The sequence below is a fragment of the Zalophus californianus genome, chromosome 13 (assembly GCF_009762305.2).
Source record: "Zalophus californianus isolate mZalCal1 chromosome 13, mZalCal1.pri.v2, whole genome shotgun sequence".
Classification (NCBI taxonomy): Eukaryota; Metazoa; Chordata; class Mammalia; order Carnivora; family Otariidae; genus Zalophus; species Zalophus californianus.
The window spans coordinates 2,803,828-2,828,860 of NC_045607.1; the positions used below are offsets into that span (position 1 = coordinate 2,803,828).

General features: G+C 60.3%; 1 protein-coding gene across 1 annotated transcript in view; it reads right to left on the reverse strand.

The window, feature by feature from the left end:
- RXRA (retinoid X receptor alpha) overlaps positions 1-6,796 on the reverse strand; it is a 98,254-nt gene extending 91,458 nt beyond the window's left edge. Inside the window, exon 1 of the mRNA XM_027616271.1 lies at positions 6,682-6,796. Within this exon, the coding sequence (XP_027472072.1) occupies positions 6,682-6,709 (28 nt within the window). The 5' untranslated portion in view covers positions 6,710-6,796. The remainder of the gene's footprint in view (positions 1-6,681) is intronic.
- Positions 6,797-25,033: the final 18,237 nt, after the last annotated feature.

Here is a 25,033-nt window from a genome sequence, read left to right on the forward strand (position 1 = left end):
TCCCCCCAACTTGATCGGGTACCCTGGGTCTAGGACTCATCTTCCTAGACCTGGGCTTGAGCCCCTTCGATACTGTTTCGTCATCTTTCCCAGAGCCCCACTAGCACCCCAGGCCCTGGAATATCTCAGCTAACGTGGGGACAGGCGCACAGGCTGGACAGCATCTCTCCCCAGGGACAGGCCAAGGGCTCGGGGGCCAGGAAGGGAGAAGGGAACAGGAGGAGAGCCGGGGTGCGGCGGGAAACAATTCCTCTCCCAGCCCCATGATCAGGGACGGTAGAGACCAGTGGTCTGGCCCCGGGGCCTGGCCTGACCCCCCCCACCCCAAGCCCCCCAGAGGCCGCTGCACGGAGTGGCCCAGCCAGGGCAAGGTCAGCAGCCCACACAGAGCGACACCTACCAAGTCAGGTCCCAGGCCCACCTGGGACGCCCCCTCCCTCCAGCGCCTGCCTGCCTCCAGCCCACCCCACTGCACAGAGCTGGAGGCCTAATCCCCACACCATCCCACCCACAGCCCCCCAGGGCCCTGGGCCCCCACACCCCTGACCTGCACTCCAGGCTCTCACCTGGACACATGGTACCCCGCCTCATATCCTGTCTCCTTTCACACGCACCACCGCTCCCAGCTACAGCCACGCGGGCCTGGGGGCCGGGTCTCTGGGCCCCTGGGCCTCTGTCTCTGCGGTCCCTGCCACTGGAGGACCCCTCCCCCACCACCTGTGGCAACCCTGCCTCTCCTTCAGAGCCTACGACAGAACCAGCTCCAACAGGAAGGTTCGCCAGCCCTCCCCTCCTCAGACCTACCTCCGTGGGATGGCAGGCCCAGGCCAACACCCAGCAGCTATACCCTAGGTGCCACGTGCACGGAGTCCAGCCAGCAGGCCTGGGTCCTCCTAAGGAAGAGCTCACCAAGGCTTTGTTAGGATAGGCTAGGAAGGCTAGGCGTGTGCACCTGCTCCTGCACTCATGTGAGTGTGTGCATATGTGCACGTGTGTACATGTGGGTTTGTGTGTGTGCACGTGCGCCCGTGTGTGTGTGTGTGTGTGTGTGTGTGTGTGTGTTGGGAATGATGATCACAGAGACAAGGCCCCGCCCTGCCCTGGGGACCTGGTGTGGCCATTCTAGCCCAGCCACCTGCCACCTAGTTACCGCAGGAATTTGCTGCCAGACAGCTCAGCCCTGCTGCGGGGGAGGAGGTGCGCACCAGGCCACAGGGGTCCCCAGGCTGTGCCTCTGACTACTGACCCAACCCATGGCTTCCCAGCCCATCGGCAGTCCCCCGCCCCCACCAAAGACAACCCTGGATGAGGAACAGGGCTCTCCACTCCCCAGAGGGCCTTCAGTGGGTAAAAGCGGACAGAAGGGACATAATGAAGCTTCAAGCTTCCACCGAGTCCTACAGAACAGAACACTCATTCACCCACGGGCCCAAGAACCATAACAGAGCTCCTAAGGAGCCAGGACAGGGCACAGATCCAGGCCCCGGTACGCAAGTGGACTCTGACAATGCTACCTGAGAGTCAAGAGGCCTGGGGCAAACAGCACTCCCATCCTGGGGGACAGTTCTGAGACCCAGAGGCTCAGCAAAGGCCGTGAGAGGCCTCACAGAAGGGCTCACTGAGCCTGCCTCCGTGAAGCCTCCATGAGGTCTTGTGAAAATCAAGTCCGAAGTCCGCAGCAGGTGCCCAAAGACTGGAGCCATCAGCATCCTCCAAAGGGACAGAGCAGAGCCTGGAACAAGTTGGGAAACGCTTAGACAAACGGGGTGGGCCAGGGCCACAAGGGTCCGTCTGGATTCCGAAGACGAGGAAATCAGGCCCCAGGAGGCCACCTTGCTCACCCAGGGGGCACAGAGACACGGAGACACAGGGATGCATAACCAGCACCTCCGGGGAGGGCCCCAGGCAGGGCCCGATGGCAGGGGCCAGAGCTCGGTGTGCCCAGCTCTGAGAGGGAGAGAGGGAGCAGGCAAGCACCCACTCTTCCCCTGCATCGGCCGCACCAAGTTCATTCAGCAGCTTTCTGCCCCATTTCGCGCTCACTCAGCTGCCGAGCACCACAACTGCTTTGTAACTCCAGAGCGCAATGCCCCTGTCTGTGAGGCGCGGGGGCACAACTGCGAGCCTCCAACACCTCGCACCAGGCTGCGGGGAAGGGGGCGCAAGCGAGTCCCCTGCCCCATCCGCCTGCCCTGGGCCTCAAGGAGAGGCCTTGCAGTGCGGGCCAGGCAGGGGTGGGGGCACCCAGCCAAGGGGCCACATCAGTGCTCACTCAACTCACAGAGGCTGGGGGCGCCCTCCCTTCCACGTCTGCGGCTCACACTTGAGAGCCTGGGCCACCCTCTCCGCTTCGGGGTCCGGGTCAGTCCCGCACTTCAGACCTGGGCCGCACCCTGACCCGGGCAAGAGGAACAGGGAGCTCTCGGCCACAGACCTCACCTTCGAAGAGGGGCCATCAGAACAAAACGGGCTGCCTTCCGCAGCACCCGGTCAGGAGCCAACACCCGCGTCCATTCTACAGAGGCACAGCTGAGGCTCTGAGACAGGCAGGCAGGCCACACACACAGGCAGCAAGGAGAGAACTGGGCGCCCGGCGTGGCACCACCAGCCCAGCAACAGAACACAGCCCTCGGCGCAGGTGCTGCTCCTCGTGCTCACCCCCCTACCCCCCCACCCCAGGGGTGGCTGGGTCGTTCCAGAGGGAGCAGGTGGCGGGGGAGGGGGGAGCAAGTGACAAAGGGGCGTGAGTGGGAGGGGAGGGAGGAGGCTGGGACGGAGTCTCCTAGAACATAGGTGTTGCAGGCAGGGCAGTGCAGGGGAGGGCCGGACGGGAGTGACTAGCCCTCTCCCCCACACTTCCACAGCATCCCTCAAATCAATCCGCTTAATGAGCATCAGGACAAAGGTCTCGAAGGTGATCCCCAAATGGGCACCAGCGGCACCAGCCACTCAGGCTCTGAGTCCATACACCCAGAGTCCCGAGGGCCTGGACCCCTGCCCCACCCCTAGAGCCGCCAATGGCCAGTTCCCATGGGAATGGACACCCCAAAGCCCTGGCCACCAAGGCCCACTACAAAACACAAAAAAGCCAAACTTTGACAAACTTGAAGCCAGTGGTGAAGGGACGGAGGGGCAGGTCTTGGCTTACAAAGCCTCAGCCCGATGACAGAGCCCGGCCTAGGCCAGCTCTGCAGCCCCGGCTCCGTGTCCAGTGGAGAGCAGCTGAGCTGGCCCAGGAGCCTCTTCTCCCAGAGGATGGGCCTCACTCGCCACTCGAGCCCACAGCCCTGAAACACACCAGTGCTGGAAAGAGCCCACGCCACCCGAGAAAATGGAACTGTGCAGGTGGCTCCCATGGGCGCGAGGCATTTAAGGCTTTCTCCACGCCACGCTCTGTGAGCCAAAGTCTGTGCCACCTAGAATCACCTCGGAGCCACTCTCCTGACCTCAGGGCCCCAGGCATGCACACACAGCCCCGCCCGTGCAGGGGACCCACCCCTGATCACCCATCCTAGGCCTGCACAATGCCACAGCCACCCCCCCCCTCCTTTCCCAGGAGAGGACACAGAGGGGGTGAAGTGGGGGCCAGAGAAAGAGGGCAGAGGGCCTCCTGGAGGAGGCGCAGTTCCCGCAGGCCCTGAAGGACAGACAAGCACCCCGGGAACTCTCCAGCAGCCGCCCCTGGGTTAGCAGGGCTGCCGGCCCAACTCTGCCTAACCCTAACTCCCAGCCGCCGGCCCTCCCGGCACGGCCCTACCTGGGCCAACACATTCCACCCATGTCTGGGCAGAGGGTCCGGCTGCACACTGGGCCCAGGCAGGGCAGCTCGAGCCAGGTAAGCCTACAGGCTGCAAGGCCTCGGCCACAGTCAGGCCGCAGTAAGGGCTGTTTTTCTCGCCCTGACACTTCTCCTGTCAACAAACAGAGCCCCCTCCGGAGTTTACCAAAACAAACGCCCCAACAGTCGGCAGTGCCCAGGCCTAGACAGAACTGCCTCAGCAGGCCGGACTCCAAGCCCAGACTCCAAGCCCGGCCTCCCCAGAGTCATGTGACCCTGTTATTTCGGGAGGCCCCGGAATGCGCTCTATTTTGGGTCCCTCGGGGCTCTGATGTTACCAGAAGCCCCTCACCAGGGATCCAAGCTCACTCAGGTCCCTGAGAGCCCCCCAGAGGATGGCCAGTGGGCCTATCACTCTGCTACTGGCCGCCCCTTCCCCCCAGGGAAGTGAGCCACTGCCAGCCCAGCGGGGTCTGGCCGGGCCTGAGACCTTTGGGCCTCCCTTGCAGGCCCGGCCTTCTAGCCCCACCACCCAGGGGGGTTCCAATGCAGGCCTCCCCCACGGGTGTGGAGAGCACCGGGGAGCAGGGGCAGGAAGCAGGGGCTGCCTCGGGCCACTTACTCAGCCCCCAGATCAGTATCTTGGGCTCGTCCCTGCCCCTCACCAGGGAGTTCAGCGGGCAGCAGCCGGGAGACTCTCAGGTGGGTGAGGGCAAGTGCCCAGACCCACCAAGCCCTAAGGCAGTGGGTGCTGGGGGAGGAGGCCCTCTCTCTGCCCGAGGCCCCACGAGTGCAATAGGCGGGCGGTACGGCCTTCCCAGCAGCGCCAGGGCTGGTCTGGGCTGCCAGCCGGGCCCTGGACAAGTGAGCGGGCCTTCCAACACTCACCCCCATGAGGGATTAGGCTGTGTTTACAAAAGAGCTTGGGCAAGTAGCTGCTTAATCGGACCTTCAACTCCACTGCACTTCAGAGCTCGTCACAAGCTCCGAAAAAAATAAAACGGCATCAGAGCCCAGGACTCTCCACTCAAGCCACCAGCCTGGAGGAGGAAAAGCCTCTGAGTCTCTGAGGGACCCATCCGGGATCCTGGGGCACTGGCTCGGAGGCAGGACCTCTCCCTTCCATGGGGCCTCCAGCACCGCCAACCCGCAGCCCAGGCCCTTCCTGTGCCAACTCCCAGGACCCTCCCAGGACCTCAGAGACAGAGACCTCCCCTGCCCCCAGTACCCAGCCAGGGCCCTGCCATGTTGGGGGTGGGGAGCAAAGAGAGCGGAGCAATCTTGATCCAGAAGGCATCCTCTGGGAGAGCCTAGCTCTGTGTGCCTGTGTGCACATGAGTGTGCAAAGCCTCAGTGGGGGAAAAGGGGAAACAACTTAGCTTTCTTTTCTCTTCCACACACACTGGCACCCACGGACTGGGGGCTCAAATCCAAAATCCACCTCTCTTCATCCTTTTGTGGCCTCGGCTTCTCCTAGCCAGTTTTCTCATCTGCAAAATGGGCGTGAGTGCCCACCCGTGGAGGCTTTGGGGAGGACCAGACTCCTGCAAGGAGGGCACTCAGCTTGGCACCTTTGGAGGTCTTCATCTTACAAAATCAGAGAGGGGGTCTTCCTAGATCACACAAACCTAAGGAACCTTGTTCCCAGTCTCCCTGCAGCACCCTGGTTTGTGAGTGGGCTGCGGCGTGTCTGGGGGTGCTCAGATCCTCACCCTGACCCCTGGCGGGGCGGGGCGGGGGGGGGGGTGGGGGCGGAAAGCAGCTCCATGCTGGCTCACCTCCACCTCCCAATCTCGGCAAACGTCCCTGCAGCTGTGCTGGGTTCTGACCGCCAACCTGGCCGCCAAACTGCACCCCAGGCTGCAGGGGGGTGGGCAGGCAGGAGGGGAGACTGACCTAGGGGTTTCATTCATAATCAGCTGTTTTAATTTCCATTCAGCACAGATCCTTCACCCAGCCTGACAGCCTGGCTGCCGGCCCCACCACCAAATTAATATCCTTCCCGGCGCTCCTTCTTAAAGTCTCCCCACCCCGCCCCCCTCCCCTGCTTCTCACTGGCTCCCAAACCCTACGGAGGGCAGCGGCTGGGGGCGCCTGGCCAAGCCCCTTCCTCCTCCTACGTGGGTCGGGGCCTGGAGTCCGGAGGCAGTCTGGGGCAGGGAAGCTCCTGGGCGGGATGGCACTAGGAGGACGGGAAAACTGAGCCTCCGCGCCTCTGGGGTGTCCTTCCCCCAAGTGCAGGGCCAGCCCCCCCACACCCACACACCGAGAACGCCCCGCACAACACACGGGTGCGCCGGAGTGAGGGGCCCCGTTTCTGGGATGGGGCCTTCCCGGGTCTGATGTTCGCAGTGTTACGGCCCCTGGGTGACCCTGCCCACCCGCGCCCGGGCTGCTCTGGGGGAGGAGGGGTCCCGCGCGTTCCAGCGCCGGCGGCCTGCTGGCCTCGGCAGCCCGGGCGGCGGCGCACAGGCCGTCTTGGTGCCAGGGCGGCCGCAGGCTGGGAGCGCACAAGTTGCTCCGCCCGCCCCAGCCCGGCCCCTGCGCAGCCCGGCGGGAGCTCTGCTCCCGGGGCCGCAGGCGGACCGGCGTAGCCGAGGGGGGCTGGGGTGGGAAGCCGGGGCGGGACCCCCGTCCGCAGCCGACCGCTGCCCCCACCCCCGCCCCGCCGCCTCCGCCGCCGGCCCGCCGACCGCTCCCGCCCCGCGACCGAGGGGCGGCCCGGCGCCCGCGCCCCCCGCCCCGGCCGGCCCGGGAAAAGTTGCCCGGCCGCCCGCCCCGGACCGGCGCCCCAACTCGGCGAGGGCCGCGCGGGGGGCACGGGGCCGAGCGGGCCGGGCCGGGCGCCCCGCGCGCCGGGAACGCGCCCCGCCGCCCCACCGGCCCGGCCCGCGAGCACTCACCGAGCGGCAGGAAATGTTTGGTGTCCATGTCGGCGGCGACCGCGGCCGGCGGCGGGACGGCGGGGCGAGCGCGGCGGCCCCCGGCGCGGCCGGCCGGGCCCGGGCGGCGGGAGCCGGCGGCGGCGGGGCGGCGGCGGCGCGCGGAGGCCGCGGCGCGGCGAGTTGTTGCAAAAGTCGCCCAACAATGTAAACTACTTGCGCTGCGCGCCGCCGCCGCGCGCCCGCGCCCGCGCCCCCGCCGCGCGCGCCCGCGCCCGCTGCGCTCCGACCGCGGCGGCGCCGGCGGGGGGGCGGCGGGGGGCCCGCGACGGGCGCGGACTCGGCGCAGCGCCGCCGCCGCCGCCCCGCTCGGCCCGGCCGCCCCGCCCGGCGCGCGCCCCCCGCGGACCCCGCGCCCCCCCGCCCCCGCGAGAGAGCGCGCGCGCGCCGGACCGCGAGCGCGGAGCAGGCGCCGCGCAAACTTGCGAGTTGGCCTCGGCCGGGCTTCCCGGGAGCCGCGCGGGGGCGGCGGGGGAGGGGCGGGCGCGGGGTTCCCTCCCCGCTCTCCCCAGCCCTCCGCGCGGAGGGGGAGGCGGGCGGGCGGCGGAGTCCTACGAGGCCGGGCCATTGTCTGAGCGGCCACACAAAGCGGCCGGCCGCGCCGCGCGCCTCCCCCGCCCGCCGCCACGTGGGGAAACTGAGGCCCGCGGTGGCCTGGGCCCGCGCGGGGGCACGGGCTAGGCCTCCGCCAGCGAGCCCCCTAGTTTCTGGACACGTCCCCGGGCCGCCCCCCACTTTCACGCCCAGGGGAAGCTACGGTCCCCGAGCACCCTCTGCCCTGCCCCGCGGCCAGCCCGGAGGGGCGAGGTGGGGGGGTGGGGCTCGAGCTCCCAGCACGCTGGCCCGACTTCGGGGACCTCTTCTTTAGCAGCACCGGGCTGGGAAGGAGCTGCCGTGAGTTGGGTGCTGACTTTGGGGGCCGGTGGCTACTTCTCTGCCCTGACTTTTAAATTCCTGATTTGTTTGTTTAAAAACAAAGGGAAGCAGCTGGCCCCGGGACCGCTTGGCTGCAGGAGTTGGGATTCACGAGTTACCTGCGTGGGGTGAGCCTCGCTGAGCAGATGTAGCCCAGGGGCGCCCCCTCCCCACCAGCCCCCACGACCCTGGTGCTCTGCTGCACCCATCCTTTGCGCAGAGACCCAGGCGCCAGGTGGTGGAGGGGCTTAGCAACGTCACACTGGCTGCACATGGTGGTCCTGGGGCCAGGGGGGCGCTGATGTAGAGGGAGGTGAAGACTGAATGTGGATGGTCTTAATGCCCAGAGACGAAGGCCCTTGACAAGTCCTACTGCCTGGCTGCCACCCGTGTGACCCTGGGTAAGCCTTGCCCCCCATGTGGGCTTCACTTTCTCCTCTGAGAAATGGGGAGTAGCAGGACCCACCTCCCACTTGATAGCCAGGAGCTAGATCTCAGGAGGGCCACTGTGACCTGTCCTGGGGGAGGCTGTCCTTCCACTTGGGGCAGGACCATGGGGGTGGGGGGTGGGGTGGCAGGAACAAGCCCTGGTTGGAGAGCTACCCCTCATGCCACCCCCAGCCAGCGCGACCACAAGCCATGGCTCCGGCTTGTACTGTCCCCCTGGCTTCTGCTTGATCCACCGTCCCCTCCCCTGCCGCAGACTGCCTCCCTTTTGCTGGCTCTTGGGCCCCCTGCCGACCATCCCCCCCCCCCACCCCATGCAGCTCCCCTCCTTCCCTCCAGCCCAGCCTGTTTAACTGTGGCCCTCATCCACTGTCATCACCCCCTTCCTCATTCCCCCCGGGGCACAGCTTCGAAAACTGATTTCCTCCTGCCAGGGCTGGGGCAGGGAAGCACCCAGGGAAAGCTCTGACAAGGAGCAGACACGGGCAGTGACATGTATGTATGGGGAGCGTGCCGAGTGCCAGCCCCAGCTCTCGGACCTGCCTCCATCTCCCCCGGCGTGCCCGGGGCTGTGGTAGCCATCAGTGCCCCTCCTGGACCCTCACCTACTGGCCGCATCATCACACCTTGCCCCTCCAGCTGCAGAAGAGGCCAGATGCCCTCTTCATACAAGAACCTGATTGGGCACAACTGACCGGGAAGAGGAGCCCCCCCCCCAGGACCACAGTGCCCACTCCTTTGCTTGACAGAGTCACCCAACAACCCAGGGGCCGTGGGCTCTACAAGCCACCTGACTGGGGAGGACACACAGGCTGAGAGGTGACATACAGGAGCATATCACACAGCAGTGAGGGGGGAGCTAGGATTTGAACCCAGGGCCTGTCATTGGATCTTCTTGGCCACCAAGGGTGCCAGAGTACAAGCCCGCACAGGCCCCACGGGCCCCGGTGGCCATCGCTGAAGCTGCCTTCCTACCATGTCCTGTAAGGACAGCCTATCCACAATCCAAGGCCCTGGGTCTCAGGACAGAGGATGAGGGTGTGAGTGGGTGGGGAGCGGCAGGAGAGAGAGAGGTGAGTGATCTTGTGGATCTTTCAGTCACTCAACAAACATCTGTGGAGCCCTTACGGAGGGGGCGGCGAGTGTGGTCCCAGGTGGACAGGCATGGGCCAGATCCCGGCTCTGCCCCTCCCCAGCCATGTAGCCAGGCCAGGTCGCTCCCCTCCCTCCGGGCCTCAGTTTCCTCACTTGCAAAGTGGGGATGACACGCCCTCCTCCCTGAGTCCCTGTGCGTGTGGAATGAGATAACACGAGGAAAGTCTGGCGCCGAGTGGGAGGCGCAGGACTTTGGGCACACGGGAAGTGGTACGGACACCGGGCCACGGGCAGCCGGGGGGCCCAGGCACTTCCGAGCACCGCTGGTCCTCCAGTTGGGTTGAAGGAGGGAGGTTCTCATTGGGTGGAGGCAGGGGCGAGGGCAGTGCAGGCAGCAGGACGGGTGTGAGAACCGAACCGGCCGGGAGGTGGGAGGTACTCAGCTCCTGAAAGGAACAACAGGCAGCCCTCTTGGAGGGCAGGTCGGAACTCGCTGGGCGCTTGTGGGAAAGCCGGTCCTGGAGGCCTGGAGGCCTGGAGGCCTGGAGGCCTGGAAGGCTAGGCTCACGCATCTGAAGTCACCTCTGACAGTGGGCAGCCTGGCACCGGGGGTGCCCAGCCCCTCCCCAGCCCCACCCCTGCCAGGGAAAACTCTAGAATCGTCGGGGCCTGGAGACAGGGAGCCATACGCAGGCCAATTTCCACAAGGGCTCCCCACCCCCAGGGAAGGCACAGAGGCAAGAAGGCAAGGGGGTGAAGGGCCTTCTGTTCCTAAGAGAGATCCAAGGAGGGGTCACCCAGCCCCCAGCCTCTCTCCAGGGCTTCTGCCGTCGCGGGGACAGCAGAGCGAATGTGGGGTCCGAGACCACAGACCCGCTTAAGATCCAGCTTCAGGGCCCACAGATGCTGGACTGACCACAGGTGCCCACAGCCTTGCCTTCGGGTCAGGGGTGCGGGGTGCAGGGCGCCTTGGAGCCACCGCCCGTGGCCAGCAGGGGCCTCAGCAAACCCGGCTCCTTGATGGAAAATGCCCGTACTACTTGTTATTTCTATTTTTCACTCTCCCCTGAAGCCGGGGCTCTTTGTGGAAATGCTCCCACAAGACACCGCCCGGGACGGTGGCTGCCCCGTTTGGAGTGGCCAGGTCCCAGCTAACCATGGAAAAAACCGCCCCCAGCCCTCCTTCCATGTGCTTCTGCAGCCAAAAATGTTTTTATAGTAATATTCATCTATTTACAACCCGAGATCTAAGAGGGTTTTGTTTTTTGTTTGGGGCGCTTTTTTTTTTTTTCCTTTTAAACCATCCCTGAAGGATGCTTTTTTAGGTACTTTGGCCTATTTCATGTGCCTGTCTCGGCACAGTCTTGTAAACACTCTGGAATCACTCGGTGAATAATATTTTTAAAGGCCCATGTCTGCCGGGCAGGGGCCCCTGAGGCTGGTGTCTGGGTGGATGGCTCCCAGCAGTTCCTGGGACACCAAGGGGCACCTCGGCTGCTTCTGGTTCCTCCCCCTAAAGAGGGTCCATGTGATCCTGAGTAGGTGACCCGCAGGACCTCACAGGGGCTCGGGGCCCTTGGCCCCCAGCAAGCAGAGCACGGGCTTGGGCACTCACGCCTATCCTCATGGGTGGGTGGCCTGCCTCTGTCCCCAAACCCCCAGCCCAGAGGGCCCTCTCTCATCGACTCTATGGCTCCTCTGGTGGTGACACTTTCAGTCTGTGGTGACAGATGACCCAAGCTGGGAGGTGAGGATGAAGCCCAGAAAGGCGATGGCTGGCCCAAAATCCCACTGAGGCCTGATGGAGATACCCCCGGTCACATTCTGTCTCTCCATCAGCCTGGAGAACACAGGAAAGCTGCTTGTCCACACCCGGCCTCCGGCGGGTTCTGCTTAGTGGACAGAGGGAGCAAGGATGGAAGGACAGGGGACAGCAGGGGGGACGGAGGGGAGGGGAGAGGAGGGGGCGTGGCAGAGGAGAGGAGAGAGGGGAGGGACAGGGAGGGGAGAGGGGAAGGGAGGGGAGGGGGGAAGGGAGGGTGCCTTCTGAGGCTGGCTCTGGCCCTCTGTGAAATGCCTGCGGCCCGCACCTGTCAGTAGCTCGGGGCCCCAAGGGTCAGCTGGCCCTGAGCACCCAGACGCGCAGGCAACAGAAAAGTCGGGTACTGCGTGAATCAGGTGCTCTGACAGCGGCCGCTTACTTCCATCACGGTGGGAGCCCAGTTCCAGACCTCCAGGAAGCTCAGGGCAGTTGGGCAAAGCCATTCAAGTGAGCCTAAGACCTAAGGGGATAGGGGCCGACTGGTGGAGAAGGACCAGGATTTCGGAGCACAGGTGGGTCCCCTTTAGGGCCCTCCAGAGATGCTCCCGGAAGGAGCCCCAGCTGCCTGGGGGCGGGGGGGGGGGGCAGCCAGGAGGCTGGAGAGGGCCTGTGCGTCCAAGAGTTCCGAGTCAGGAGAGGACACGGATGCTTCCTAGTTGCCTCTTGGGGCCAGGTCTGCACACACTGCCAGGCACTGTCCCCTCTGACCACCCGGCCCAGCAGACAGAGACTCCCATTTCCCCATTTCGCAGATGGAGAAACTGAGGCTGAGAGGAGCAGTGACTGGCTCTGGGGCCCCAGACTCACAGGGGAAGCCTCAGGACAGCCACCGGCCTTGGACCCCGCCTTGAGCAAACTCCTCCAGGGCCCTGCTCCTCACAGTGTGGGGGTCCGCTGGGCAGGGGGAGGGCCAGGCAAGACCAGACTCCAGAGCGAAGGGCCAGGCGGCAAAACGGGAGGACTGGCTGCTGGGGTGGGGACCGGGAGGGGAGGCCACCGCCTAGCTCTCAGCCACCAGCCCTCACGTGGCCCTCTCTGATCTGTGGTCTCCGATAAAGTGGAAGAGGAGAGCCACAAGCCACGGACCCTTCGTGGTACACGAGGAGAACCTGTGCACAGCGAAATCGATCATGGGAGCCGAGGAGGGGCCTGTGCCCAGAATCCCAGCCCCGCGTCAGCCCCGACCTCGCCAGCTCCTCCCCTCTGTGCCCTCTCCAGACGCCGCCCATCCAGCAAGAAGGCAGTGTGTTTTATCAGGGGTATTTATTATCGACGATTGCTCCATGAATCTCCCTCTATACACATACATATACATAAGAGGTGGATAAATATTCAGGGAAGAGCCACCGTGCCCAATCTCACTGATGGAGTTAACTTGCCCCCATAAAGATAACGGGAAATGATTCATAATATTTATTTGACAGACATGATATGAACCGTAATAGCCTGTTGGGATTAAAAATATCCGTACGTCTCTGTCATCCACCAATGTGGTTTAAATATTATATATGTGGCCACTGCGGCAACAGGGAGCCGGAAGGCTTATTGATAGCGGCCATAAAAAGGAGTCGTTTTGCACTGAAGAATGGGAAAAGTAACCAAGGAGTTTGCCCTAATGCTCCTTGGTGCTCACGTCGAAACTGCCGAGAGTCGAGGCTCCCCGCCCGCAGGCTGCCAGCTCGTGGGGGCAAAGACCGGCCCTCAGCTTGTGGAGTCCATCAGTGGGTGGGGGTTGGGGGCCGGCCTGGCTGCAGGCTGAGGCTCAGGGTCCCCACGGAGGAGGCCGCCCCAGGCCCCGGCCCCACCCTCTCTGGCTGGAGACCCTGACCGATCAGCCTGTCCCCAGCCTCCGCCCGGCAGAGAGCAGCACCCTCCGCCCACCGCCCCCCAAGCCGGTCACTCCCTGCTTCAGAACTCTCTGTGCCACTGCCGGAGGGATAAAGTCCAAACTCCTCGGAAAACCCAGCCAGGCCCTCCGCTCCTCCCAGCGGCCAGCGCCCGGCCCTTCCCACAGGCCACACCTCCCAGGCCAGCAGGGCAGGACTGCTCTTCTGGACCATGGCCCACAGCTGGCCAGCCCATAGTACACTTGAAGGCCCAACTCCAGGGGCCCCTCTGGGCAGTTTGCCAACCACCCTCCCCCAGCATACCCCCCCCCAAGTCTGGCCGGGGCTTCTCTGTGCCCCAGGGCAACCTGTACCCTATGTGCCTCCATGTGGTCTATTTCTTTGATATTCCCAAGGCCAGGGACCCAGAATCACCCACTGTCTACTCCCCCCATGGGAGCTGGAAATGGTCACGGAGGGAGGGAGGAAAGGAGGCCCCCCCCCTCCAAACCTGGGGGTGGGCTCTCAGGATCCCCATTTCCGTCTCCAGGCTCGGTCCTTCTAGACTTAGAGAAGCATCCTTTCCTCCCTGGACCTCAGCTTATCTACCCCTGCGATGCGCCTTCAGCATGGCGGGGGTGCGGGGAGGGGGGGTGTCAAGGCCCCTTGGATACCCAGGGGCATTTACTCACAGGAAGCTTTTAAGGGTTTGCTTTGGGAAGTGCCCAAAACAGTTGGCACTGGGACAATCTCAGGGAGGGTTACCCCCCCCACCGTCCCACCCTACCTCACCCCTCCTGACCTGGGCCCACCCACCAGCCCCCAGCCCTGTCAGGGAGGCCCGTCCCCAGGCCAATGAATTACCGGCTCATGGTGACAATTGGCCTTTGTCCCACTAATGAGGGTCCCAGCTCCCCAAAGGAGCAACTTCGGAGCTGAGACACTGGCGAGAGGGGCGGGGCTGTCCTGGAAATGAGGTCGCCCAGGAGGACGGGTCCAGACCCAACGGCTTGCACGCAGTGCCTGGGGTCTGCGCCCTGGCCTCAGCACTCCGCCACCCTGGGAGAGGAGGCTGGACTGAGGACGGGACAGTTGAGCACCAGGCCCGAGCATCGCTGATGAGCCAAAGGACACATAGCACATGTTTCCCCCGCTGCCGGCACAGACCCTCACATTACCCCTTTCGGGGAGACCCGGCTCCTCTAAGGCCCCCCTGCCCCTGATGTTCCCAGCCCCCTGCTTTGTAGGCGGTGCTGATCACTTGTGGGGCTCCCACCTCCACCAGTAAGTACCGGGACTGGACAGGAGCTCCTGCTGTCCATGTGGTGAGTCCCCGGGACCTCTCTCAAGCTGCAGACCCCTGTACTTGGGGCTCCTTCCACTTCACCCACAGACCCTGCCAGAGCCCCGCACCCAGTGGCCACGCGTGGAATGGGCTGGCTGCCCTCCCCTGGTGCCACCCTGGCCCCCTTTCCTCACCCTCTTCCCCGGGATGTGAGCATCAGGGTCCCCACCTGCCATGGGGCAGTGGAACCTCAGAAGGGGGAAATGGAGACCCAGGGCGTCACTGGTCCCATGCACAGCCTGGACAGCTGCCCAGGACCAGTGGGCTTCAGATGCACTGAACGACATTTGACTATTTTTTTCCCTTAAAAAGATTTTCTTTACTGTCATAAAATATTTTCACGGAAAAGTGAGCTAGCAAACACACACACTTCAACGTGCCTCTGGACAAGACTGTCTCCTCGCGCTCACCCCCGACTCCCACTCGTGGAGATTGGAGAAATGAACACAGCAGCTAGAACAGAGAGAAACCCGCAGAAAGGATGGCGTCTAACATTTTGCTTGGTTACATTTCCTCAACGACCTTGGGGTGGGAGGGCAGGTGGAAGTCAGGGGAGGGGCCACGCCCCCAGTGGGACCAGCAGGGGCCCCCGAGCCTGCCCACTACCCCCTACTCCTGAGGGGCCACCCAGTCACAGACACCCGAGTCAGGAGGGAACCCCAACGGAGGGGGCTGATTGGACTGACCCTGTGGGGTTCAAGTGTGGATCAAAGGCGATAATGTCTGGAAAGCCGCCAGCCCAGGCCTGCCCCGAGCTAGTGCTGAATAAACGGCCCGGCTAATAGGATTATCGGGCCTGGCTGGGGTACAGCTCCCCACACACCTTCCGTCAGGGCACCTCTCAGCCGAGAGCCCACCAGTTGCCTGGAAAGACAGCGTGCCCAAGGCCAGGCTCCAGCATTGCCCAGTGGAAGCCACGTAGCAGAAATTTCCAGACTGTGCCATTTAGATGCTGGTCCCTGGTCTTCTAGGTCCAATCTAGTGGAGTCTGCCCACGGATGGGGCTCGGGCCCATGGTAGCTGAGCTGGTTCAGGGCTTTTCCCCACCAGCTGTGCCTTGCTGGGTGGGCCCCTGGGTCTCAGCTCTAGAGAAGTGGGACTCCTGGAAAGGCGGGGGGGGGGGGGGTGGAGAGAAGGGCCTCCCCGCGGGCCCTGGGGGCCATTCCGAGCTGGCTGGAGGACACAACGGACAGCAGCAGAGAGGCGAGCTCTTGCTGACTGCACACCGCTTCGCCCGTGGGCAGACAGCATGGCTGAAAGCTCCTGGGGGAGCCGGCTGTCCCTGCACAACATGGCCCACGCCCAGGACCACCGGTCGCAGGTTGCTGGATGGCACGCCACAGCCCAGCTGCTGGTCCTCTCGGCTCACTGATCAGAGAAACATTAGCCGACAGGAAAGCTATCACCCTGATAGTCTGACTGGTGTCACTTCCTGGGGTTCGGACTCAGTGAGGTGTCGCATCGTTCCGCTCCCCCAACTTCACTGGTGGGGGGTTCCACAACTCTCTCCTGGGGATGCCCCGGTCATCAGCACCTGAGCGGGACCTGGAGCAGAGCAGGAACCTTGCCCGAGTCTGAGCCCCGTGTCCCCCTGGCCATGCTGGGTCCTAAGGATGCAGTCTCAGAGGAAAGCCCCGGGGGCCAAGGGGAGGTGGCATGCTGCCTCACAGCCTTGGGGTTGACCTGCTAATTACACACGTGTGCTAAAAGGAACATATTGCCAAGTGAAAAAACAGCAGTTTAAAGTTACCTACGGAAGGACTCCAGTTAGAAACGCAAACACAGAAGTCTGGAAAGAACGCCCCACCCTCCACCACTACTTGCTCACAGTCCTGGGTTCTAGCAATGGAGCTGGGGAGCATTCAGATGCTCCTTTGTACTTTTCCCCCTGTTCTGTAATGAGCCTTTATTTCGATACGATCAGAAAAAAGTAGGGTAAACAAAGGCCTGGCTGAAATGCGTCTGAAACCCCAGCGCGGGGCCTGTGTCCCCTCTCAGAGCCCCCAGCCCGCCCCCACGCCCGCGGCCCCATGTGACGGCTTCACGGCCTCATCCGTGTCGACTTTGTACAGATAAGAACGCGTTCACCCTCCCCTTGATTGGCTGCGAGGATATTTATCTGATCTGCCCACCTGTCACTGGGCCAGGCGGGATTAATAATACACTTAATTTCACAAGCACGGAAGGTTGTGTCTAAACGGCCCAAATATTTGGACCACAGAACGACAAGTGAGAGCATCTCAGTGGTTTTCAAAGTTGACATAGAAGCCACTTGGCTTTTGTTCCCAGCTGTCTGTTGCCAGCACAGTGAATGGTTGGGCTCGGCCAAAAGGTTCTGAGCTGCAGGACGGTGCCCTGGACCCCAGCACCCCGCAAATGCCACCCTCCCTCAGCAGGGCCTCCTGCGATGTGGGGGGGGGCAATAGGGAGGGAGAACACAGTCCAGGCCCCTCTCCCCTCCAGCTCCAGGTGACACACGGGTGTGACACACGTCCCATGGGCCAGATCCCATGGTGCCAGCGCATGGCCACCCAGGGAGGGTGCAGGACACAAGACCAAGGAGAAAGAGATGAGGGTCAGAGACACCCAGAAGGCATTCTCGGGCTCTCCGGCCGGGTGTCCAGGCACAGTGCTCCAAGGGCCTGGAGGTAGGCCAGGTCTGGCCAGGGGACATGGGAGGGCAAAGCCTCCGGGTGGGGAGGTCAGACCGCCCTTGGGTGGGTGGGGTGGGGACAACTGCCAGGGGTGGTGGCACCAGGTGCTCCGTAGGGAGCAATGAGATGGCTCAGGTTTGGAAGGGCTTTGCACACCCCGGCAAGGTGCTGTGGATAGGGCCCAGGGAGGCCGGTGAGTCTGAGTCCAGGGGGACCGGTCCTCAGCCCAGGGGGACCGGCCCTCAGGCTGCCGCCACTGTCGCAGAGATATACGCCACCGTTGGCGCCATTTTGCAAGGAGGAGCCAGGGGCCTTTGCCTTACACCATAGCTCTGCTAGGGCACTGTCGGGAGCCTGGTGCCCAGAGGCAGAGCCAGGCTGAGCGGGCCGGTGCAGGAGGCTGGGGACTGCTGCACGCCCCCACCCCCAACTCCACACCAGGGCGACTCAGGTTCTGGGCCCCCACTGCCCGGAGCCCCAAGAAGAGCCTGTGGCCTCACCTTGCACAGACCGCCTTCCAGAGAACTAGTGAGCAAGAGGCCCCCAGACCACTGAAAGTGGAACTTGAGGCCCAGAAGAAAGGAGGGGCTTGCCCAAGGCCAGAAGCTTCCAGCAGACACCAGGGTTGAATGAGGCTTGAATGAGGCTGCAGCCCCCACCCCCCACCTTAGACTGCCCTTTCTGCACGCTTGCAGAGGATTAGTGCCTCTTGGGGTCCAAGCCGCTTGCCTTCCCTGAATGCCTGAGCTCTTCATCACACTGCTGCCCCAGGAGCGCCTTTGTCTGGGAGCCACTCCACACGAAGGAGCTAAGCAAAGGACTAACAGGATTTCTCGGCTGTGTCACTCCTGCCATTACCCCCCTCGGCCCCCTGAAGAGGAATTAGTGCTGGCTCTCCTCCCTCCCGCCAGACCACCAGCCCCGAGCAGCTCCCGGACATCTGCACTTACGGCCAAGCTCACAGTTAAGCCGGCTTTCAGGTCTCTCTGACCAGGGGGCAGGCAAAGGTGCCTGGATGAACCGAAGCTCTCCTGTGGGTCAGGCAGCCCTCCGTCCTGTTGTTGGGGGGCCCCCGGCGTGTGGTGCAGAGAGAGCTGGGCCTTCCAAGCAGCCCGTAGTTGAATCCTGTTCTGCCCAGCTCACAGGCCGCTGGGGCTCAGGCCAGCACCTTGGCTGCCCTGACCCTGTTTTGTTTCCTCCCCTTGAAACCTCTGGGAGGCAGTTGTAAGCTCAGAGCTGCAGTGCTTGGCATCAGGCATACTGTAGGTGCACAAGGGTGCAAACTCTGAGCTTCATGTCTCATTAAAGCATCCCCTGCGATGGACACTGGGTGTTCTGGGTCCCGTGATGAAAGGTGCCGGAAAGTACTGTAGCTGCCTGCCCAGGGGTGTTCTAGGGTCTTTGCCCAGGGCTGCCAAGAAGCCCTGGGCTGGCATCCATGTTGGTGTCCCCACGAGGCTGCGGTCCGCCTCCACTGGCCCAGGGCGACACCCTGCAGGTCCCTTTTGGCTTTTCCCCTCCAACATGGAACCCAAAGGGCAACACCTCTGTTGCCTTAGTTACCCACGTTCTCCAGGGCACTCCAGGGCAGGCTGGAGGGAGCTGTGGCTCAGCCTGAGGGGCCTGGCAGGCCTGGCTGTGCATCCTGGCTCTGAGCCTTGGTCTCCTTGCCTGGGAAGGGGGGTAGCGGTACCCCTCCAGGGCAGTCATCGCGCCAAAGATCATGACATGGTGCACACACCGAACAAACACTTCATACATCTTGCTCTAAAAAAAATAAAACTTGATGTTGGAAGAGGACATGGGAACTCCCGGGGACCCCCCAAATCATCTGTGTGGGAGGCAGGAGGCCGGCTCTTCTCCCGTGAAGCGTGCGCCCACACTTCTCAGCCAGCTCAGCGGCTGGCTCACAGCCTTTGTTGGGGACTTTTCTGGAGGAGGCGCCCCCTCTGATGCAGAGGGCCCGCACTTGCCCCCCACCAGCATCCCCAGCCGGAAGGAGAGGACACACACCATTTCTATGTCCTGCTCAGGTCGGCGGTGCGGATGGTCACCAAGAGCATGTCCGGTCCATGGGGGATGTCACAGCTTTCGGCAGCAGAGAGGTCTGTGTTGGATTTCCTGCTGCCCTGTAGGTGAGCCCTGTGCCTGGGAGCCTGAACGAGAACCCCCGCACGTCTGAGCCTCCACTCCTCATCTGCGAAATGGGGCAATAGGGCCTCTGCAAAGCTGGCTCTGAAGAGAAGATGAGAATATTTTCCTGATTATCAGGCCGCAGTAAAGACCCACAGCCTAGGTGAGGAGGCAAGACAGACTTCTAAGGTCAAAGAAGGACAGAGTGATGGCAACCGGGAAGGCCAAGACATTGTCTCGACCCACGAGGAGACAGGTCCAGAGAGAGGAACGGATTCAGGCACGAGGCAGTGTGACCAGTGGCCTGAAGCAATGACATGAACGGAGTCACACGGCCGGTGGTGACAGTGGCCACAGCAGAGGTGGCAGGACAGCTTCTGAGGAGGAGGGTGGCGAGGTCTGAGATGGGTGGGGTGGGCGGAGAAAGGCACACATGAGAGACACCTAGCAGGTGCCCCCCGTCCTCTCCATGGTGGCCCAAGGAACTCATGGCATCACGGCCGACTTCTTTCTCAGTGCCTGGACCTAGGATCACGGGTGAGACTCCTGGGTCCAGACTGCCCTCCCCAAATACAGGCAATACATTTGCAATCCAAAAATGACCCCACGCATCCAAATTCATGAATGCAGCTAAAGCAGTACTGGGAGGCAAACTTATAGCTTTAAATGTTTATATTGGAAAAAAGGAAAGGTCTAAAATCAGCGACCAAAAGTTTCACCTTAAGATGATAAAAAAAAAGCAAATTAAATCCAAAGTAAGTAAAAGCAAGGAAATAAAGAGCAGAAGTCAATGACATAGAAACAGACCACAGAGAAAATGAACAAAGCCAAAAACTGGGTCTTTGAGAATATCAAGGAAATTGACAGACCCCTGGCTAGGAGGATCAGGAAAAAAAGAAAAAGCACAGAAATTGCCAGTATCAGGAATAAAGAGAAGTTATCAGCACAGACCCTACAAATACTAATGAGAGAACACTGTAGACAGCGTTATGCCAAAAAATAGGACGATGGGGACAAAATCGACACATTTCTTGGAAGAGAGACCTTATGAAATTGACACAAGAAGGAACAGAAAATCTGATCAGCCTGTAGCTATAAAAGAAATTGAATTATTATAAAATATCTTCTCAAAACACCAGGCCAGATGATTTCATAGACAAATTCCATCAGTCATTCAAGTCTTTTATCAAAGATTTTATCAAAAATGTTTCTTCAAAGATTTTATATAAATCCTTATCAAATTTTTAACAAATTAAATCCAACAATATAGAAAAGGGATAACTAATGATCAACTGAAATGTATCTCAGGGACACAATGTTGGTTTAACATTTGAGAGGCAACCAACAGAATTCACCCTATTAACAGATGAAAAAAGAAAATTCATATAAAAATATGATTATTTCAAAAGATTTGGAAAAGCATTTAACAAAATTCATCACCCATTCATGATAGAAACTCTCAGAAAACTAGGCAGGAAATTATAGAAGCAAAGTTTCTCAAATTGCAAAAGAGAATCTGTAAAAAATAAGCAACATACAGGGCCGTTGTCTGGCTCAGTTCGCAGAGCACTCGGCTCTTGATCTCAGGGCTGTGAGTTCAAGCCCCACCTTGGGCGTAGAACTTACTTAAAAAAAAAAAAAAAAACACAGAAAAAATAAGCAATGTATAGCCAACATCACCCTTAACAGTGAAAACAGACTTGTTTCCTCCTGAGGTCAGGAACAAGCAGGGGCTTGTATGTGTTTAAAAGATGCCCCTTATCCCCAAGTGGCAAGCCACGGGCTCCGGCCACCTAGCACTTGGCTGCATTTTCTCCCCAAGCCCCAAAATAAAATACCGTTACTGATACATGCTGGGCCTGTCTGATCAGAGAACTCTGAACTTCACCTAAGGGGTAGGATTTGGTTATTCCCCCACTGTGGCCCAAACCTGGGGGCTTCCACAGAAGAAAAGCTCAGAAAGGCTTCCCTCACCCTTAAAGTGTAAGCCCTTGGGACTTGTTGTAAGGTGGCCCTGGGAACGCGCAGGGAACGTGGGCTGGGGGTCAGGCAGACCCAGCTCAAATCCTGGCCCAGGACTGTGACTTTGGTCCAGCCCCTGAAATTCTCATCTATAAACCGGGTGGGAAAGGAAGTCGCCTCCCCCACGCCGGTTCTGAGCCTCTGTGAGCACAGGGCTGACCACGGTCTGTGCTCGTGGGCATTGGCACCTCCTCGCCTCTGGCCTGGCACATAGTCCCGCTCCTCCTCACTACCCAACTCCCCTTTTCCTCCCAGGCAGCAAACCCAGGACCCCCCCAGGGGCTCCCTCTTTCACAGGAGAAAGTGCCATGCCGTGGTCAGCATGGGGACCACCAGGGGCTGTTGGGGTGGCACCCTTCAGCATGTCCTGTCCTCCAGGGCTGCCCTGCCCTTGAGTGGGTGTGCTTGGGGTCACTGGTGGTGCCCTCCGGGGCCTGGGGGCCGTTCCTGTTTCACACGGCGCTGAGCTTTTTCCAGGCCCATACATGGCCTTCCTTCTGTGACATTTTACAGCGCTGTGACCACCAGCTTCAAAACACACCCACCTTCCCCCATGCTGAGATGTCAGAGGGCTGCATTGCTCTTTATCTAAAGTGGACCCCCTATCAGGGCACGGCCCGGGCAGGGGACCTAGGTCTGTGACACCTGTAGACACATGCTCCTCTGGGATGTGACTGACACCAGAACCATCCAGATCCTTTGCTCCAGCTGGCTATTGCTGCACTCCCCCCGAATGTAGTGTCTCACGATCTTTCACAATGCCTGGGTCAGGTAGCCCATCAGGGGCCCCACTCTTCTGCTCCACGTGGCATTGGCTGGGTTCACTTGGTGGCGATCAGCTGGCAGCCAGGCTAGTCTGGAGAGTCTAAGATGGCTTTACTCCCACATGTGGGTCTTTGGCAGCATAACTAAAAGCCTGGGCTCAGCTGGGACTGTCACTCAGATTGCCTACAGGTGGCTTCTCCAAGATGGTGTCTCAGGGCAGCTGGACATCTTATGTCACACCTTAGGGTGCTCAGAATGTCCTAAGAGGCCTGTGGGTCAAGAAGGCGGCAAGGCTTCATCTGACCTAGACTTGGAAGTAACGTGACATCATTCCCCCTAGGTCCTATTGGTCAAGCAAGCTGTGGAGCCAGCCCAAATTCAAGGGGAAGGGAATCAGACTCCACCTTTCAGTGTGGTAGGGATCACTTTGCAGGGGCTGTTTGGCAAGGCTGTTTCTTTGGTTGGCCAAACAGAGAGCCTTTGAGAAAGATGTTTTATCATCTCCAACAACATCATCATCATCATCTTTACCATCATGAGCACCATCATCATGATTACCAACATCATTGTCATTATCACCACCATCAACACCATCACTACTATTACCATCATCATCACCATCACCATTATTATCACCATCATCACCATCATCATTACCATCACCATCATCATTACCATCACCATCATCATCACCATCACCATTGTCACCATCACCATCACCATCATCATCACCATCACCATTGTCACAATTACCATCATCACCACCACCATCACCATCACCATCATCACCACCACCATCACCATCATCATAATTATCACCATCATCATCACCACCATCATCACCATCATCACCATCACCATCATCACCATCATCATCACCACCATCACCATCATTATCACCATCATCACCATCATCATCATTACCACCACCATCATCATCATCATCACAGTTATCACCATCATCACCCTCACCATCATCACCACCATCACCATCATCAACCATCACCACCATCATCACCATCATCACCATCACCATCATCACCACCACCATCACCATCATCATAATTATCACCATCATCATCACCACCATCATCACCATCATCACCATCACCATCATCACCATCATCATCATCACCATCACCATCATTATCACCATCATCACCATCATCATCATTACCACCACCATCATCATCATCATCACAGTTATCACCATCATCACCCTCACCATCATCACCACCATCACCATCATCAACCATCACCACCATCATCACCATCATCACCATCACCATCATTATCACCATCATCACCATCATCATCATTACCACCACCATCATCATCATCATCACAGTTATCACCATCATCACCCTCACCATCATCACCACCATCACCATCATCAACCATCACCATCATCATCACATCACCATTATCGCCATCATCATCACCACCATCACCGTCAGCAGCTTCACTCTGTGCTGTGCATCTCTGAGACCGAGGCTGTTAGAATCCCTATGGAACAGATGAAGAAACCAAGGCACAGATAAGTTTGCCCATGCTGACCCTGATGGAAACATCAGGCCCTGGATGAGAGTGGGTTTACCCCACATCCTGCCCATGTGCCCTCCTTTAAGCACCTGCTCCCCTAGTCTCCCCAGAACTCTCACTGCAGACCTGCCAGGGAGGCTCTATCACCCCCCAACTAGAGTCAGGGAAATCAGGGCACAGAGAGGGACAGTCAGGTTATGGCTGGAGGCTAGTGTCTTGTTTCCAACATTCCTTCTTGTCGCTGCAGCCTTCCGAGATTGGGAGACTGGCCGGGCGGGGGGGGGGGGGGGGGGGCTGGCAGTTCTGTCTACACTAATCGAGTTAATTGGATAATTGCCACTTCATGGTGCTTGGTGTTGACACAACCTTGAACTTGGTTTTTTACAGAAGCTTTCCTCTGAGCCTCCCGGGAGGCTGCCCTGGATGGCAGATCAGGCCTCCTGCTCTCCCAGGACAGGAGCAGTGGGGCCCCTTTTCTGGCAGGAGCGCACAGGGGAGGAGAAGGGCTGAATGACTGTCCCAGGTCACCAGGCGACCGACCGTGGACAGGAGGAGCCTCGCATCTGCCCACTGCCTCCAGCTCTGACAACTAAATCACCCCAAAGAGACGTGTGTGATTTCATTTCTATTCCATCTGCAGGAGGGGGAAAAAAATCAATGTTTGCTAAATGAAAAGGAAAAAGATCGGCAGGAGGAAAATGTATTTTCAACTTTTAATAGGGCATTATCGACAATGACAAGTCAAAAGTAAAGCAGCCGGCCTGTCTGGCCGTGAGGCTGGGCTGATGGGGTGCCAGGAACGGTGGGGGACAGTTACCCCTGCTGCCAAGCCCGGGGTGGCCCGCAGCCTCTGGATGAGCTCCAGCTGGGTGCCCCAAATGGGCAGTGAGGGGGAAGCAGGTAGGAGGGCAGGGCAGGTACTCCTCTGTGCATGGGAAGGAAATCGGAGCCAGGATGGGGCCTTCCTGCAGGGCCCACACCCTGCTCTGGTCACGAAGCATGCCACGGAGGGCAAGGAGGCTCGGGCATGAGGATGCCACCAGCAGGAGGTTCGCTGCCCCTTCAGTCTCCTGTGGCTTGTTTGGGTGACGTGGATTGGCAAGGGTCTGGTTTTATTCGTTCCTTCACTCTGGTGTCTACTTAGAGAAAAGTTGTTGAACTTCTATGCAGTGGCACAGCAGGGACACGGCAATGACCGGGGCAGAGGTGCCCTGTGTGCGGGGTTTCCGGTTTGGTAAGTATAGTGATAGATGGTGAGCAGGAGGCCGGGGGCACCAAGGCGGGAGGAGGCCTCACAAGAGAAGGGAGTCTCTGAGGAAGCTTCTTTTCAGCTGAAGGAGCCGCAGGAATGGAGACCCAGAGACCAAGAGGGCTAGTGAGGCTGAGGAACGGGCCGGGCACCTTGGGGTCCTGCTGCAGGGAGAGGGGCAGGGGGTGAGCCACAGGCTGCAGGGGTACTGCCCAGGGCCCGCCGCTGCCCTCTCTCAGCCAGGAGTCCTCTTCAGGGGCTCAGACAGATGTCCACATCAGGACAGGTCCAGGCTCTGCGTGGCAGGGGCATATGCACTTTGCAAACCTCTCAAAGAAAATAAATACAGAGTTAGGTCCAGGGCCTGAGCAGGAGCCCCTGCAGGTGAGGGATGTGGCATCAAGTTTCGGGGGCATCCTGGCAAACCCCCATCCACCTGCCTATCACCGTGGCCCCTACTGCTTCACTTAACAATCTGTGTCCTCTGCATTCCAGTGG